At 38.9% G+C, this 16,946-nt stretch overlaps 1 protein-coding gene across 1 annotated transcript in view; it reads right to left on the reverse strand.

Annotated features, from left to right (window-relative positions):
• LOC116480088 (ceruloplasmin-like) overlaps positions 1 to 16,946 on the reverse strand; it is a 37,322-nt gene that overhangs the window by 18,183 nt on the left and 2,193 nt on the right. Inside the window, exons 3-9 of the mRNA XM_032172033.1 lie at positions 15,971 to 16,183; positions 13,224 to 13,394; positions 12,293 to 12,535; positions 9,179 to 9,350; positions 2,267 to 2,397; positions 1,202 to 1,342; positions 735 to 946 (exon numbers count right to left, since the gene is read on the reverse strand). Of these exons, the coding sequence (XP_032027924.1) occupies positions 735 to 946; positions 1,202 to 1,342; positions 2,267 to 2,397; positions 9,179 to 9,350; positions 12,293 to 12,535; positions 13,224 to 13,394; positions 15,971 to 16,183 (1,283 nt within the window). The remainder of the gene's footprint in view (positions 1 to 734; positions 947 to 1,201; positions 1,343 to 2,266; positions 2,398 to 9,178; positions 9,351 to 12,292; positions 12,536 to 13,223; positions 13,395 to 15,970; positions 16,184 to 16,946) is intronic.

Here is a 16,946-nt window from a genome sequence, read left to right on the forward strand (position 1 = left end):
TGGCAGATAAAACACTGAGGAAAGGCCATTCCAGATGGAGAGAAGAGGGGAAAATCAGAGATGTCAAATAGCCTTCCTTACTCAGGGCCTAGTGAGCTAATTCCATCATGATGTAGAATTCTACTTTGCCATTTAGAAGAAGCTAATTCTCAGTGTAGGGGTGGGAGGGGACATAAATATGAAGTAATTGTCAAGATCTGATGTGTTGGCTTCTGAGCCAACAAATTGTGGGGAGATCTTTATTGCAGGGAGTGCTATAACCAGATTTCTTAGGGAGGGATGTGGACTAGCTGTGTTAAAGCAAGATAAGAGTGAAGACAGAAGCTAAGAATGAGAGGAATTCAGAAAGAGATGATAGTGCCTAAAATAATGCAGAGGTATTGGAGACTTAATGATAAATGTGTAGGTGAGACAGAAGGAGTTGCTGATGAAAGTCCAAGGTTTGGTGATATTATTAACTAAGGGATAGAACAGAGGAAGAAGAGGCTGATTGAGGAAAGGGAGGGACAGTAAAGGTCTGCCCAAAAGGATGAGATGTCTGTGAGACATGCCAGGGTGCAAGTTTAATGGGCAGATACAGGTGTTTAGTTGAGGTAAGAATAGAATTGTGAGACATCAGTACACAGAAGTTGAAGCTGCTGATTCTTCTGGCGCTGAGACATTGTCATTTCTCTGCAGTTCTGTCTCAGGCACCTCTCACCAAGGGTTACCTGGCCATACACTTCAGGACTCACCTGTTTGCCATTGTCTCCAAGACTTCCATTTCTACATACAAGGAGAGGCCCCAGAAGGCCACTGTTGATGTCTCTTTTCCCATTTACTGAAGAGTAATAGAACCAGGTCAAGCAGCTGGGATCTGTGGAGGTGGGACTCACATCTTTTGGAACTTCCCATGTATAGACAAATGTTGTGCCAGGACTTACATGTGAAGAGGGTGGAGGGGTACCTAGCAAGAAATAAACATTTACAAAATAGAACCTAAGACCATAAGTACACTAGTCTAGACTGGGAGATCTCTGAGAGCAAGAACAGATCTTTCTCTTTGGGTGACAGCTGAATAGGAACTAAAGTAATAACTCTGCCACAATAAGTATACAGAGCTGTTACACTGTGACAGGTAGGCTGCACAAAAGGAGTTATATTTCTTGCTGGCATTATATGGAGGTATGGCTCACTTGGACCTCCCTTGAGCTCTACTTACTTCCTCCAGGTGTTTCATAGAATGAGCCCTCTTTGCTCTTGTTGTAATGCAGTCCATGAGGCTGAATGCTGAGTGGCAGGGAAGCATTGTTATAGAAAGTGATTTTGATGGTCTGTCCCACCTCTGCCTTAATAACAGGGCCTAGAAACCAACAGAGTTAGTAGTTATCTTTGGTTTTCATAAAGGTAATTGTCAGGTTGTGTTACTTGAGTAAAGTTCTTTTAGGAAGAAATTAAAGGGATGATGCCACGAACCCAGAAATGGGTGCAACTGCAAGAAGTCTAGATGATTCACGGTCTTATAAAGTCACTTTGGATCAAAAATATTAGATATTAGAGGAAGATTAGTCTCTTTGGATTTATAGGAATAAAGAATGTAGTTAAAATCACTGGGTGGGCTGGGCTCGGTGGCTCATGCCTGTAATCCCAGCACTTTGGGAGGCCGAGATGGACAGATGGCTTGAGCCCAGGAGTTCAAGACCAGCCTGGGCAACATGGTGAAACCTGGTCTCTACAAAAAAATACAAAAATTAGCCAGGTGTGTTGGTGTGTGTCTGTGGTCCCAGCTACTTGGGAGGCTGAGGTACGAGAATTGCTTGAATCTGAGAGGCAGAGGTTGCAGTGAGCTGAGATCATGCCATTGCACTCCAGCCTGGGCAAAAGAGTGAGACCCTGTCTCAAACAAAACAAAACAAAACAAAAAAACAAAAACATCACAAAAATTAGCTGAGTATGATGGTGCATTCCTGTAGTCCCAGCTATTCCAGAGGCTGAGATAAGAGGATCACTTGAGCCTGAGAGGTGAAGGTTGCAGTAAACAGAGGTCACACCACTACACTCCAGCCTGGGCAACAGAGCAAGACTGTCTCAAATAATAAAATAAAATAAAATAAAATAAAATAAAATAAGTAAAATAAAATAAAGTCATTGGGTAAATTGATGTATTATTTTCATAAAGCTATAATATTACAGCTAAAATCTCTAACCGGGTTGATGAATACGGGTTTGATTGCAGAATATTTATAAATAATGTTTACAACCCTACAGGCTATGAATAGAATTTTACCAAGGATTCCAAGGTGTTCTTCTCTTGCCTTCTGTGTTTGGAAGGAAGCATCTGTGTATTCACGGTAAACCAGTTTTTTGTAAGTTCCTCCAATTCTGGTTGGACTTTGTTCAAAAAATAACTGGGATTTACTGTGCAGAGAAGGTAATACACAAAGAACTTTTATATTCACAGTTATCATGTGAAAAGAAAGAATCCAAACACATCTGTTTAAAATATTTGTAATTTATTTCTGATTATAAATCTAAAATTTGGAAAAGAAAGAAAAATACAACAAAGAAAACGGAAATCTCCATAATCCCACCATCTATATATTACCATAGTCAGTATTTTCTGTAAATATCCTTTCAGTCTTTTGTCTATGCACATATATATAATTATCTATATGTATCTACCTAGTTATTTGTCTGCTAACTTTCTTTTGGAATAAAAATTAAAAGATATTATATCTGACTTTTTCAGGCAGGTAATAACAAATATTGCTATTAAAACAACTATTTGCAGAGATGCTATAATATTAAAAAGATAGATGTTTTTTTTTTTAATTGTTATAATAAAAGGGAGCCTCTGAGAAGAAGTATTTCCCAACAATGAAGTGGTAACTTGCTGTGCCAAAACATCATAGAATTTTACAGCCAGGAGGATCAAGCAAAATGAATCTATTAATTCATACTTATTTTAGTCAATACAAAATGAGAGTAAGCCCTAAATCTAAATCTAGTTTTTTGCTTTAAGCCCAGTTATCTTTCTGACATTTAATACAAATTTTCCATTACACAGATTGAGTAATTTATTGATGAGCTTAAAATGTAAGAAAAGGACTAAAGGCACCCAGCACTGACATTCACAAAGAAGGACCAAAACACTGAGTAGATAATCACAAGTTGGATAGAGCATCTAAGAGAGAACACTGGAATTCAGCAGGAAAGTGTCAAAGAACATCTGAGACACAGAAGGAAAGGGAAGCAAGGCAGCTGTCACTGCTCAGATTGGCTGGGAGCCAGGAGAGGCTCCCCAGTGTGGGAAAAAGGTGAGAGACCCTCAGCAGTCCATACTTCTATCATAGATTCCTGCCAATCCTAGCCACAGGAGAACCCCTCAGCCCTTGCAGGCCCTGAGACGAGTAGAGAGAGTGGCTTGGAGTTGATACAATGGCATCATTCCAGAGAGGGAGTTCATGCTGGGTCCCATAAAACCCCTGAGACCCAAGTAGCTATAGCATGGCACCATTTTGGGAGCCCAGCCCCAACCAGACTGTATTCTGCCCCAGGGCCCAACAGCCCTTGTATCTCCACATCCCTGGAACCCCACCGACATTCTCCTGTGTCCACTCAGAGGGCTGAAGCACTGTGACACTGAAGCTGGATCCAGTAGAGTGGCCGGGTCCCCAGCACTCTAGCCCATAGGATGTTCTACACTGTGGGGCATGGGCTGTGCCGTGCACCAGACAGGCTACCCCAGAACAAAGGGAGCTGTGCGTGCCCTCTCCAGAGCCTGAAAGCCACCTGCCTGGAGTGACTGCCACTGATAGCAAACACTGCCCTCTCAGCAGCAGGGCTACCACACACTTGAATGCACCTTTGGTGGACATGAGACCAGCCCATCTAGATGCTGTCCTGGAGTCTGAGGGCACACCTGCCCACTGCTGCTTCCACTCAAGTGTGCCATCTTGGGTTCTGGGGATCGACTTGCCCTGCCTGCCACAGCTGTTCCTCATGTGCACTATCAGGGGATCAGAAGACAGTCTTGCCCCACCTGCTGTTGCCACCCAGGCATGCCATCTAGGGGCCTGAGGGCGAGTCTGCCCACTCTGCTGGTGCCCACACACATTAACTGGGAACCTAGGGATTGACCCACCATATCCACCACAGTCTGCACTCATGCACACCATCGAGGGCCTGAGAACAGGTCCACTCTGCCTGATGCCACCTCTGCCATTGCCCACGTGTGCTGTCCAGGGACCTGGGGATCGATCTGCCCTGCCTGCCATCACCAGCATCTATGCACTCTGCCTCCCCAGGAGTCTCAGGGGGCCTGCCTGGCCTGCCAGAGCCCACAAGTGTTATCGAAGCCTGAGGATCAACCTGCTCCACCAACCACCGCTGAATTTGTACACTACTTCCAGGGTATGAGGACACATCTGCCCAACCTGCTGCCATCACCACTGCTGGCACCCACCTGCATGTACCACCTGGGGGTCTAGGGAATGGCCTACTCAGACTGTTGCTTCCACCACTGGCACTTATGCATGTCACTGGGGGCCTGAGGGTTGGTCTGCTACCACTCCTGCCTTCACCACCCTCCATGCCACCCAGGGACACAAAGATATGCCCAACTCACCATTGCCCCTGCTGACACCTGAGAAAGCCACTTGGAGGCCCAATAATTAGCCTGTGTGGATTCTCTAACACCAGTGCCCATGTATGCTGCTGGGCCCCAAGGATGGGAAGACTCAGCCTGCTGCCACCACCACTGGGGCCCAAGGACGGTCCCATCTGGCATCCCCATCCCCAGCAAAACCACAGCCTCCACTAACAACCACAGCATAAGCCACCAAGGAACTCACAAGCACCATTGATGCTGATTACAGCTGAAGAAATTGTACAGAAACCACATGACTGCACACAGCAAGAATCAAAGTTAAAGCATCCTACCCAATCCACACTATAAATACATCTACAGAAAATGTCTCTTTTGCTACAAAAGCCACCCCCCTACAAAAAATGGGAAGACGTGCAGATATCAATGTAAAACACAAGAAGCATGAAAAAGCAAGGAAACACAACACTTCCAAAACAACACAATGATTCTCCAGTGACAGATTCTAATGAAAAAGGAATGTATGAAATGCCAAAAAAAGTCAAAATAACAATATTGAAGCTCAGTGAGATACAACGGAACACAGATAAGCAACACAAAGAAATCAGAAAAAAATTCATGATCTGAATAAGAAATTCAACAGAGATACAACTTTTAAAACCCCAAAAAGACATCCTAGAACTGAAGAATTTTTAAAAAATTAAAAATATGACCTAGAGCTTCAACAACAGACTTGAAAAAATAATTTTTGAACTTGAGGTGTGGTATTTTGAAACAACCCAGTCAGACAAAAAAAAAAAAAAAAAAGAGAGAGAGAGAGAAAGAAATGAAGAATTAAAAAGAATGAAAAAAAGCATATGTCACATATGAGTGACACAAAGCTACCAAATATTCAAATGTTGGGTATTCCAGAAGGAGAAGAAATGGACAAAGACATAGAAAACCTATTCAACAAAATAACAGCTGAGGGCTGGGCATAGTAGCTCATGTCTATAATCCCAGCACTTTGGGAGGCTGGGAAAATTGATTGAGGCCAGGAGTTTGAGACTAGGCAAGGCAACGTAGTAAGACTCTATTTCTACAGAACATTTAAAAAATTAGCTGGGTGTGGTGGCACGTGCCTATAGACCTAGCTACTTGGGAGACTGAGGTGGAAGGATCACTTGAGCCAAAGAGTTTGAGGGAGCAGTGAGCTGTGATCATGCAACTGCCCTCCAACTTGGGTGACAGAGCAGGACTCTGTCTAAAAAAAAAAAAAAAAAAAAAAAAAAAAAAAAAAAAATTCAAAAAAAAAAAAAAAAAAACACTGTTAATGCAAAATAATAATAATAAACTGAAAAGTTCCAAAGTCTTACAAGAGATATAGACATTCAGATATAGGAAACTCAAGGATCCCCAAAGAGATCAACCTGAAAAGGCCTTCTCTAAGACACGTTAGAGTCAAGAGTCGAAAACAAAGAAAGAAAAAAGAGAATTCTAAAAACAGCAAGAGAAAAGCATCTAGTCTCATATAAAGAAATCCCCTTCAGACTAACAGCAGATTTCTCAGCAGAACTCTTACAGGCCAAAACAGCATGAGATGATACACTCAAAACACTGAAAGAAAAAAAAAAGAGTCAACCAAGAGTACTACACTCAGCAAAGCTATTTTTCAAAAATGAAGGAGAAATAAAATCTTTCCCAGACAAGCAAAAACTGAGGAAATTCATCACCATTAGATAGACCCTATAAGAAATGCTTAAGGGAGTCCTATATCTGGAAGCAATAGGATAATATCTACCATCCTGAAAACACATGAAAACATAAAACTCATTGGCATGGCAGACACACAAATGAGAAAGACAAAGGACTCAAGAACTATAGAAAACAACCAAACTGCAATTATAAACAATAAGAGAGAAACAGAAGGGAAAAGGAGATATGAAATAACCAGAAAACAATTACCAAAATGACAGGAATAAGTTCTTACCTATCAATAATAACCTTGAATATAAGTAAATTAGATTCTCCAATTAAAAGATATAGACTGGCTGAATGAATTTTTTAAAATGACCCAAATATATGCTACCTACAAGAAACTCACTTCACCTGTAAAGACACATAAAGACTAAACATGAAGGGATGAAAAAAGATATTCCACAGAAACAAAACCCAAAAGTTAGTAGGAGTAGCTATCCTTATATCAGATGAAACAGACTTTAAGTCAAAAATGTAAAAAGAGATAAGGTCATTTTATAATGATAAGGGGATCAATTCAGTGAGGGAATGTAACAATTCTAAATATATATGCCCAACACCAGAGCACCCAGATACATAAAGTAAATATTATTGAGCTAAAGGGAGAGATAGACTCTAACACAATAATAGTTGAGGACTTCAACACCCCACTCTCAGCATTGAACCAATCATCTAGACAGAAAATCAACAAAGAAACATTGGATTTAAACTATACTTTAGACCAAATGGACTCAACAGATATTTACAAAACATTTTAACCACTAGCTGCAGAACACACATTCTTTTCATCAGCACATGGAAAATTCTCCAGGATAGACCATATGTGAGGCCACAGAATATTTTGACAAATTTTAAAACATTGAAATCATATCATTGTATAATGGAATAAAGCTAGAATTCAAGAGGAACTTTAGAAACTGTACAAATACTTTAAAATTAAACAACATAATCCTGAGTGACCACTGGGTCAATGAAGAAATTAAGAAAGAAATTTAAAAATTTATTGAAACAAATGAAAATGGAAACCCAACATAACAAATCCTTTAAGATTCAGCAAAAGCAATGCTGAGAGAGTATTTTATAGCAATAAATACCTACATTAAAAAAGTTGGAAAAGGCCAGGTGTGGTGGCTCACACCTGTAATCCCAGTACTTTGCGAGACCAAGGTGGGAGGATCACTTGAGGTCAGGAGTTCGAGACCAGCCTGGCCAACATGGTGAAACCCTGTCTCTACTAAAAATACAAAAATTAGCTGAGTGTAGTGTTGTGTGCCTGTAATCCCAGATGCTTGGGAGGCTGAGGCAGGAGGATCACTTGAACCAGGGAGGTGAAGGTTAGAGTGAGCTGAGATCATGCCACTGCACTGTAGCCTGAATGACAGTGCGAGACTCTGTCTCAAAAAACAAACAAAAAAAAAGTAGAAAGATTTCAAGTAAACATCCTAATGATGCACCTCAAGGAATTAGAAAAGCAAGATAAACCAAACCCCAAATTAGCAGAAGGAAAGAAATAATGAAGGTCAGATCAGAATTCAGTTAAAAAGAGACTAAAAAAAAAATACGAAGGCTCAACTAAATGAAAAGTCAGTTTAAAAAAAAAATAAACAAAATAGATAAACCACTAGCTAGACTAACCAAGAGAAAAGAGAGAAGACACAAATAAACAGAATTAGAAATACAAAAGGAGACATTACAACTGATACCATAGAAATACAGAGAATCATTAGAGATTATTATGAACAACTGTACAATAACAAACAGAAAAACCTAGAGGAAATGGTTAAGTTCCTGGACACAGATAACCTACTAAGATTGAACCAGGAAGAAACAGAAAACCTGAAGCCTCCAATATTGAGTAATGAGATTGAATCAGTAAAAAAACATCCCCCAAGAAAGAAAAGCCCAGGACTGGATGGCTTTACTGACAAATTCCACCAAACTTACAAAAAAGAATTAATACCAATTCTTCTCAAACTATTCCAGAAAATTGAAGAGGAGGGAATTCTGCCTAACTCATTCTGCAAGGTCACCATTACCATAATACCAAAACTAGACAAGGACACAACATAAAAAGAAAATTACATATCTCTGATGAACATAGATGAAAAAATCCTCAACAAGATACTTGCAAACCAAATCCAACTAATATCAAAAAGATAATACACCATGATCAAGTGGGTTTTTTTCCCAGGGATGCAAGGATGTTTCAACATATGCCAATCAATCAATGTGATATATTACATTAACAGAATAAAGGACAAAAACCATATGATCATATCAGTAGGTACAGAAAAAGTGTTTGATACTATCAGACTATCAGAAAAACTTTTTGCCCACGTTTAAATGCTAATGCCAGAGTAATGTATTTTAGTGTTAGTTTTTGGTTATTAAGACAACAATTGCTAATATAGTCTTAGGTGTTATTGAGTACATAATATGTATAGAATATAGTTTAAGGATATCACATTCAATGACTTAATTATGCCTTCAGATCTTAGCAGGCGTGTATAAGTTACACACAAAAAATGTTTTAAAATTTTAATAAAATGTTATTGATGACATTGTCTGCTATGTTGTTAAATGTTTCATAAGTATAAAATAAATCCATTTTAAAGTTTTATGCTAGGAAAAAGATGAATAGTATATTTTCCTTTACATTGTCAGCCAGCGCATTTAGAGAAGAATTTTGTCTAGCAATGCTCCTTGGCTTCAAAATTTTCCAATTATTTTCTTATATTTATTTTATCAGTATATTTTAATTAGATGCCTAAATCTTTTTTAAAAGTAACTAGATTATGAAATTTTTCAATTATCTTAATTATTTAACTATAAATATTTTAACCAGTGAATCATTACCTTCCAGCTGCTGTTAAATTTTTTTTAGTGAAGAAATCTATACCAGATGGAGCATAGTTCCAAAGAATTTCCTTAGCAGCAATATAGTAACGTATAACATGTGTCCCAGTAACGAAGCCTTCTGTTGAAGGTTTCTGGCAATTACTTACTTTGAAAAATGCCTGCATACTCTCTGAAAAACAGTAAACCCAGATTGAGAGTGTTATTAAAACATTAAGACAATTTTCTTGGTCAATACATATTTTCAGTTTTAGCCAACAATATTGAGACTTTCTATTTCTTTGAGAAATATGATGTATGAAATCAATGGAAAAATTTAAGATGTATGAAATAAGTACAAAAGTCAGGATGCAAAAGTGAATATTAAAGGCATATATATTATTAGAGAATAATAACCAGCTTTGGACCAACTCTTATGTGAAGATGGTACCTACATACTGAGAAGAATTTGAGAGTCCAAGAACATCTTCCCTCATGAATATGAAATTACTACTACTAGTCATTAATGAGTTAGTTGGTTTATTCAATTAATCAGTTGAATGGAAGAAAGAAACTCAAGGCATGAGAAAGTCAGTCCTCCATTTTAATTTCAGAGCACTGTTGGTGGGAATGTAAATTAATATAGACTTTATGGAAGACAATTTGGCAAAATTTGTTAAAATCAAAAGCCCTGGCAGGCAGTGGGTCACATGTGTAATCTCAGTACTTTTGGAGGCCAAGGCAAGCGGCCTCACTTGAGCCTAGGAGTTTGAGACCAGCCTGGGCAACATGACAAAACCCCATCTCTACAAAAAACAAAACAAAAAAATCAGCTGGGTGTGATGGTGTATGCCTGTAACGCCAACTACTCCAGAGGCTAAGGTGGGAAGATTGCTTGAGCCCAGAAGATCGAGGTTGCAGTGAGCCATGACTGCACCACTGAACTCCAGCCTGAGCAACAGAGCATGACTCAAAAAAAAAAAAAAAAAAAGCTCTCTGCCATCATATAGTTTCACTTCTTGAGAGTCATCAGAAGTATTTTCACATAAATGAAGAGACATATAAAAAGGTATTAAATAAGGTCAGTCATGGTGGCTCATGACTGTAATCCCAGCACTTTGGGAGGCCGAGAAGGGCGGATCACCTGAGGTCGGGAGTTCAAGACCAGCGTGACCAATATGGAGAAACCCCGTCTCTACTAAAAGTACAAAATTATCTGGGCATGGTGGCACATGCCTGTAATCCCAGCTACTCAGGAGACTGAGGCAGGAGAATCACTTGAACTTGGGAGGCAGAGGTTGGGGTGAGCTGAGATTGCACCACTGCACTCCAGCCTGGGCAACAAGAGGGAAACTCCATCTCAAAAAAAAAAAAAAAGGGTATTAACTATAACTTTGTTAATAAACCAAAAAGGCAGTAGCAACTTAAACATCTGTCTGCAGGCAAATGGTTAAATAAATTACAGTACAACCAAAATATGGAAAACTATGCAACAGTTAAAAAGAATAAGTTAAATATATAGAGAATGCATGGAAAGAGACTTCAAGACTTTGATATGAGTGATGAAAACAACAGAATATTATATGCAGTGTGATCTACTTACATAAAACAAAACACAAAACATAGCTATGTATTTTTATTTCTACATGTTCATGTTTATGTTGTGTGAAAGTGCATAGTGAACAGGTTTTCAAATACTTGCACAAATTCATTACAGTGGCTACGATGGTGGTGGGGTGGAATTGGACTAATGGTGTGTCCTTAAAGCAGCTCTCCAAAACTAAACACAAACTCTGATTTATGTGCTAATTTTTTTGTGGTGTAAGCACTCCCATTGCGACCAATTTGAAGCTACCAATAATTTAACGGCTAGATTATTTAACTCTCAGCTCTTTTGAGCTGGAGGTTAGTGAATACTGCACTAGCCTTCTTTCACTTTTTCTGCCTGCTTTCCTCCACCTATTTTTCGGCCTCTTTTCCTCCTTCCCTCCTTCCATTTCTCCCACTTTTTTTCCTCCTTTCTTTCCTTCCTACCTTTCTTTCCAGCAAAGGTCTATTCATATATTCTTGTAATTACTTAAAAAAATGGAGTAAATTAAAGCACAGAAAAGCTTCAGAAGGACATAGAAAGAGAAGACACACAGGAGAAAGTGATGGGGTCCCATCAGCCAACTAGGCTTTGAGGCGTTTTTTCACTTGGTCTAGGGCTGACACTAGTCTTTCTGCAGGGTTGAGGTAGAAAGACTGGCTTGAGGGTATGATCTGAGAATAAGGTAGATAGGAGGTATTGGTGGAGCCGAGTGTATATTTTAATCTGAAAATTATCATCTTTTCTAAGTGAAAACTTTTTATCACTAAATTCAGTCCTTGAGCTATAATAGCCGTGAGTGGTTCTTCTTTTTCTCACACCCCTGGGAGGGATGCAGCACATAGAAAATCCTGATAAATACTTGTCATCTCGTTGTTGGAATAATTAATTGAAACACGATACTAACCAAAGTTCAGGACTTACAAAAAGAAAGGTTTTCATCAGAGAAGTAAACTCCATTTTTCTACCAAAAAAAAAAGTTAAATTCTGTAATTCTAATGAAAATTATGTTTTCTGATTGAAAAATAACACAGAACATTTACATGATCATATACAGAGTTTTGTCATATTCAAGAATAAAAAAGATAAATAACATCATAACTGACCATTCTGTTATTAAATGGCAAATGTGATTGGAGAGGGAAATAAACAAAAATAAGGAGGTTTACTTGAGTAATCAATTAGAATTATTGGGTTCTGCATAATTTCTTGCTCTGCTTCCCATAGGATTTTGATACTTGTTTCCTCAATTAAAGAAAAAGCTGTAATAATATCTGCTCTGTCTGACACTCAGGGTTTATATTCTCACAATGAATATAAAAGTTTTTGTAAAAACAGCAACCCAATCCTATCTACTTGAAAGGATTTAAAGTAATCGAATGAAAAGCTCTCAGGGACCTGGGCTCCATCACTGACTGTTTCCAAAAGGAATCATATCACCTTCTTGGATATCGGTTTCTTCATTTGTAAGGTAAGACATTTGTAATGGGCTATGACCTTGGATGTGTTCTCTGACTCTGTATTATGAAAAAGTAATAAATCCCTACCATATATCTGGCATCCCAGCATCCACACTCCGGGGGCCTTGGCCACCATGAAGGCATCTTCCAGTGAGGAGGGGAAGAGCATAATGGTGTCCTTTCTGTGATTCCGAGAGATCAGAGTTTGTCCACGGAGGTAGATGGGGTGTACGTCAGCCACGCCACCCATGCCAACAAAATACCACTTGACCCTATCTTCAGCACACATGGTGAGATTGGGCAGATTTCCATAGATGTACCCATTTATTGCTGAAAATAAATGTATATTAATCAATCAGGCATGATAGATCAGTGCCACCTGGTAAAAATTCTATGTATTTCCTCATCATATTAATATAAACCTCACAATGTCAACATTGTTCTCACACATAATCTATAACATCTGATTTGTGTTTCATGGGAAAGGAGTCCATATGCATTGTGTATGATGAGAAGTGAGGGGAGCACAAAGGTTTAAAGGCAAGAGGAGAAAAAGTTCCTGAAAGGCAGGAAGCAGTGAAAAGGGGAAAAAAATAGAAACTAAGTTCATGAGAGAAGAAAGCAAGGATAAGGGTGACGGACTATGATGACATCATTTCTGAAAAATTCTATGTTGGATAAAAACACATATTCATAAAATATTTGGTCAATTATGTCTTTGTTATTCCATATTTTATTACTTAAAGTTACATTTTTCTTAGGTGTTTACTGTCTATTTTAAATCAATATCAGACTTCAGAAAACAAATGTTGACCAAACTTTACTTGCTATCGAACTTAGGAAATGAGCAGGCTTTACTAGTGATTTGCATTTGCATGTCAACCCAGTATACTCTGAGTGAAATGCTGAAAAATATAAACTCAACTAAATAAACTTGAACAAAGGGAAATGACTGAATATGATCATAGAAGTTAGAATTATAAGATACTATGTATGAGAAAGTTCTTTTTAATCGTACATTGCATGCTCATGCTCTCCTCAAAATGGGGATCACTAGTATTAATTTTGCCAGATTCAGTAAATGCACGAATATTTTCATCACTATACCAGCTTCTGCTTTCATCAGTTGTAGAAAACATCAGAAAATAAGACCTGTCAATATCTTTTTCAGTGTCTCCTTTCAGTGTCCCTGAAACAAAAAACACATTTCTTACTTTTCATATAGACGTTAATTAGAACCATTGTTATAGATACAACTACTTTTACGATCTACAGTTTTGTTAATTGTTAGGGCACATGAAAAAGGTAAATGTTTGCGATGTGGGATGCCGGTTTTTGTGAAGTTTACAACAAACTTTAAAAAGCATATTCTCTATATGAAGCCATATTTAAAGAATCCATACTCATCTTTACATCAAATCAGTAACTTTCTGCAATGTCTGCATCTGATGACCATTATCGCGTGAGATTGTTCAAAGTCTAAAAATTTGTGCTTCCTGAAATGAAGGATAACTTTAGTTCATACCAATTTATTTATTCTTCTATGCTTATATTCAACAAATATTTATTGAATATTTGTAACGTGTTAGGTACTATGGCAAGTGTTGAGTTCATAAAAGTGAACAAGACAGTTATCTACCCTTGCAGGGCATACAATCAAGGGTGGACGCCATCAATTAATAACATACTATAGTGTGTAAAGTTCTATAGTAGGGAAGAGCTCAGTGTTTGGGAGCTGGTTAATTTAATCTTGGGTATGGAAATCTTTTCTGAAGGCAGTGACACCTCAGTTGATATTTAAAGGATGAGGAGTTTGCTGGGGTGTACCTGTAGAGAAGATTCCAGGCAGCGATTAAGATAAAGGAATTTGGACTTTATCGTCAGAACAATCAGCAGTCATTGAAGGATTTTAAGCGAAGGAGTGACAGAATCAGAATCATCCTCCCACCTTCACCCTCCAGACAGAAAGCTAAGTGGAGATGAATTGAAAGGGGAAGCACTAGAGACGGGTGGGGCAGCTAAGAGGCTGTTGTGGGTATCCTAGCAAAAAGATGGCAGTGGCCTGAGCTAGGTTAGAGTTCGTGGAGCTGAAGAGAAGTGAGCTGACCTTGTGATGTGTAGGAAGTAGAGCTGGAGGGACTTGACTGATGTATTTAGCAAGTGATGAGGGACAGGGCAGTATCAAGAATGATACCCAGAGTTTTGTCTCCAGTGACTAATTGGAGCATACTGGGGCCGTTCCCCAAGGCAGGGAACACGGAAGGGAGAGATTCAGGGCAGGAACAAATGACGGGTTTTGGAATATGACGTATTTAGGTACCAATGAAACACCCAAGTAGAGACGCCAAGTTGCCAGGCCTGACCATCAGTAAAGGAGTTTGAACCAAAGTTACAGATTTCAGACTCATTAACCCACAGATGGAAACAAATGACTCAAAATGGATAAGATCCCTCTGCGCGCTTAGATTGAACAAAAGAGAAAAGTGCTTAGGACAGTGGGAATAAAACAGTTATAATATAAAAAAGTATATAAAAATATAATATTCTATAAAATTATTATCAGTCCCAAATATTTTATATCAGCCTTATATTTAAAACCATATGGCATAAATCAACATAACTGTAAGTGAGAAATTATTTTTCTTTTTCTTTCTTTTTTTTTGTAGAGACACAGTTTCACTATGTTGCCCAGGCTGGTCTCGGACTCCTGGCCTTAAGTGATCCTCCCAGCCTGGCCTCCCAAAGTGCTGGGATTACAGGCATGAGCCACTGTATCCAACCAAGGAAGGCTTGATGGCAGTTTACATACTTGCCTTTGAGAATGCAAAGCATTAAGTTATCTTACTGTTTAAAAAGAAAAGGGAGAAAGTTTGGAATGTTCAGACTAGATAGCTAATGTTTAAGTTAAATATGATAAACACATATGCTTTATCTTGCCGTTATGCAGTTGAGTTCCTTGCAATTTTGAGAAGGGCAAAAAGCTCTTCCAAAGTTGGTTTAAAAAGTTATCTCCCGGCCGGGCACGGTGGCTCACACCTTTAATCCCAGCACTTTGGGAGGCCGAGATGGGCGGATCACAAGGTCAGGAGTTCAAGACCAGCCTGGCTAATATGGTGAAACCCTGCCTCTACTAAAAATAAAAAAAATAAAAAAAGTTATCTCCCAAGGAATGTAATTTGTATTCATGAGACTATGTGTGTTTGCCATAGGAAACTGCAATTATTAAAATATTTATTGTGGAGAGCTGTTTGTTCACCTAAAATTTAAACTTTGATTGTCATAGGAAGTTAAATTTGCTCATTAGCTTCATAATTAATCTAGTGCTGTCTCTTTGTTGATCTTGTTTTAAAGAACCAAATCAGAATTTTCAAAACTCTATATTCCTTTGCAAGTTAGAAACATATCAATAAAACTTCCTCCTTGCAAGAATTATTAATAAACTGGTGATTCTAACTGATTCACCTTAAAACATAAACACAAAAAGGTGGCAGTAATTTTGAATGAAGATGGCTGAAGTGAAGTTTATTGGGTTTGACTACCATCTAGTGACCAACCTGCATTATTGGTTGAACTGAGGGTTGGATTTGAGATCGCCATCTAGTGCTCAGCGTCCAAGATGGCAAGTTTCCTTCCTTGACTGGAAAACCAAGGTCAAGGCAGGAAAATGGAGTGCCTTGGATAGTAAAATTCCTCTAGGAGAGCAGAAGACAGCCTACCCATTCTGGTTTAGTCTTTTACTGCAATGAGATTTTTTTTTTAAGTTACCTCTTTTACAAGTCAGAATTGGTCCAACAAGTCCCGAAGCTACATCTCTTGCGGTGTCTACATGGGAATGGTAAATCCTTGTCACACAATTACTGTCATTGGGGCCAGGTCCCTGATGTTCTTCTACATACCACCTGTAGGTATATTGTTTCCCTGGCTCCAGATAGTCATCTTCCTTTTGCAGGCCTGTCGTATTATCAGGATAGATAGCACCTAGAAAACATATTCTGCACTGTGGTTACAGCAAATATTGGATAACACTATTTTGAATGTGACTCGGGCTTCCTCCATCAAGCTATTTTGTGTTTCTCAAAAAGTGTGCATTTCTCCCCACCATTTCCCAGATTCCTACCTCCCTTAATCCCTTTTAGTTGGCTTCTACCTGAATGCTCAGCTTGGCTGCAGTTTTTAGACTAAATTGGAATGGGGCAGGCAGTATATTAATAGACTATCATCACTCTTACTGATGGATTCAACAATATTTATTTTGCACCTACCATGTGCCTAGATCTCAGATGCAGAGGTAACCTCTGGACTCCCGAGTTGCCCTTCATATTTTCTTCATTGCCAGTCAGACTTGGGACCCAGGGCATCCAAGTGTGTCGCTGTTACTTCTAAGTAGCCCACCGCAGTCTGAAGGTGGCCCATGCCGTTACTCTGAACTATTACCTCAGTTCTGACTTTGGACCCTTGCTCTCCTTTCTTTCTTCTTCTCTGGCTAAAATGTTGCCTCAGATCCTTACCCCTCATGGCTGGGATCCTGCTAACTATGAATAAAATTCCCTTATTCAATAAAAGAGTTTTAAAGATGAGCAGCCTCTGATTCTCTATTCTTCTTTTGGGACCCTCCTGTTCCACACTGAACATGAAGAAATTATGACTGACTGTTCTGTGCTTTCTTCCTGCCCAGCGGCCCATCTGGAACTGGCTCCAGTCATGGTCCAGTTTCCTCAGTCTGTTTTCAGTCCAGAGGATT

Source organism: Hylobates moloch, unplaced genomic scaffold (genome assembly GCF_009828535.3).
Source record: "Hylobates moloch isolate HMO894 unplaced genomic scaffold, HMol_V3 SCAFFOLD_13, whole genome shotgun sequence".
Classification (NCBI taxonomy): domain Eukaryota; kingdom Metazoa; phylum Chordata; class Mammalia; order Primates; family Hylobatidae; genus Hylobates; species Hylobates moloch.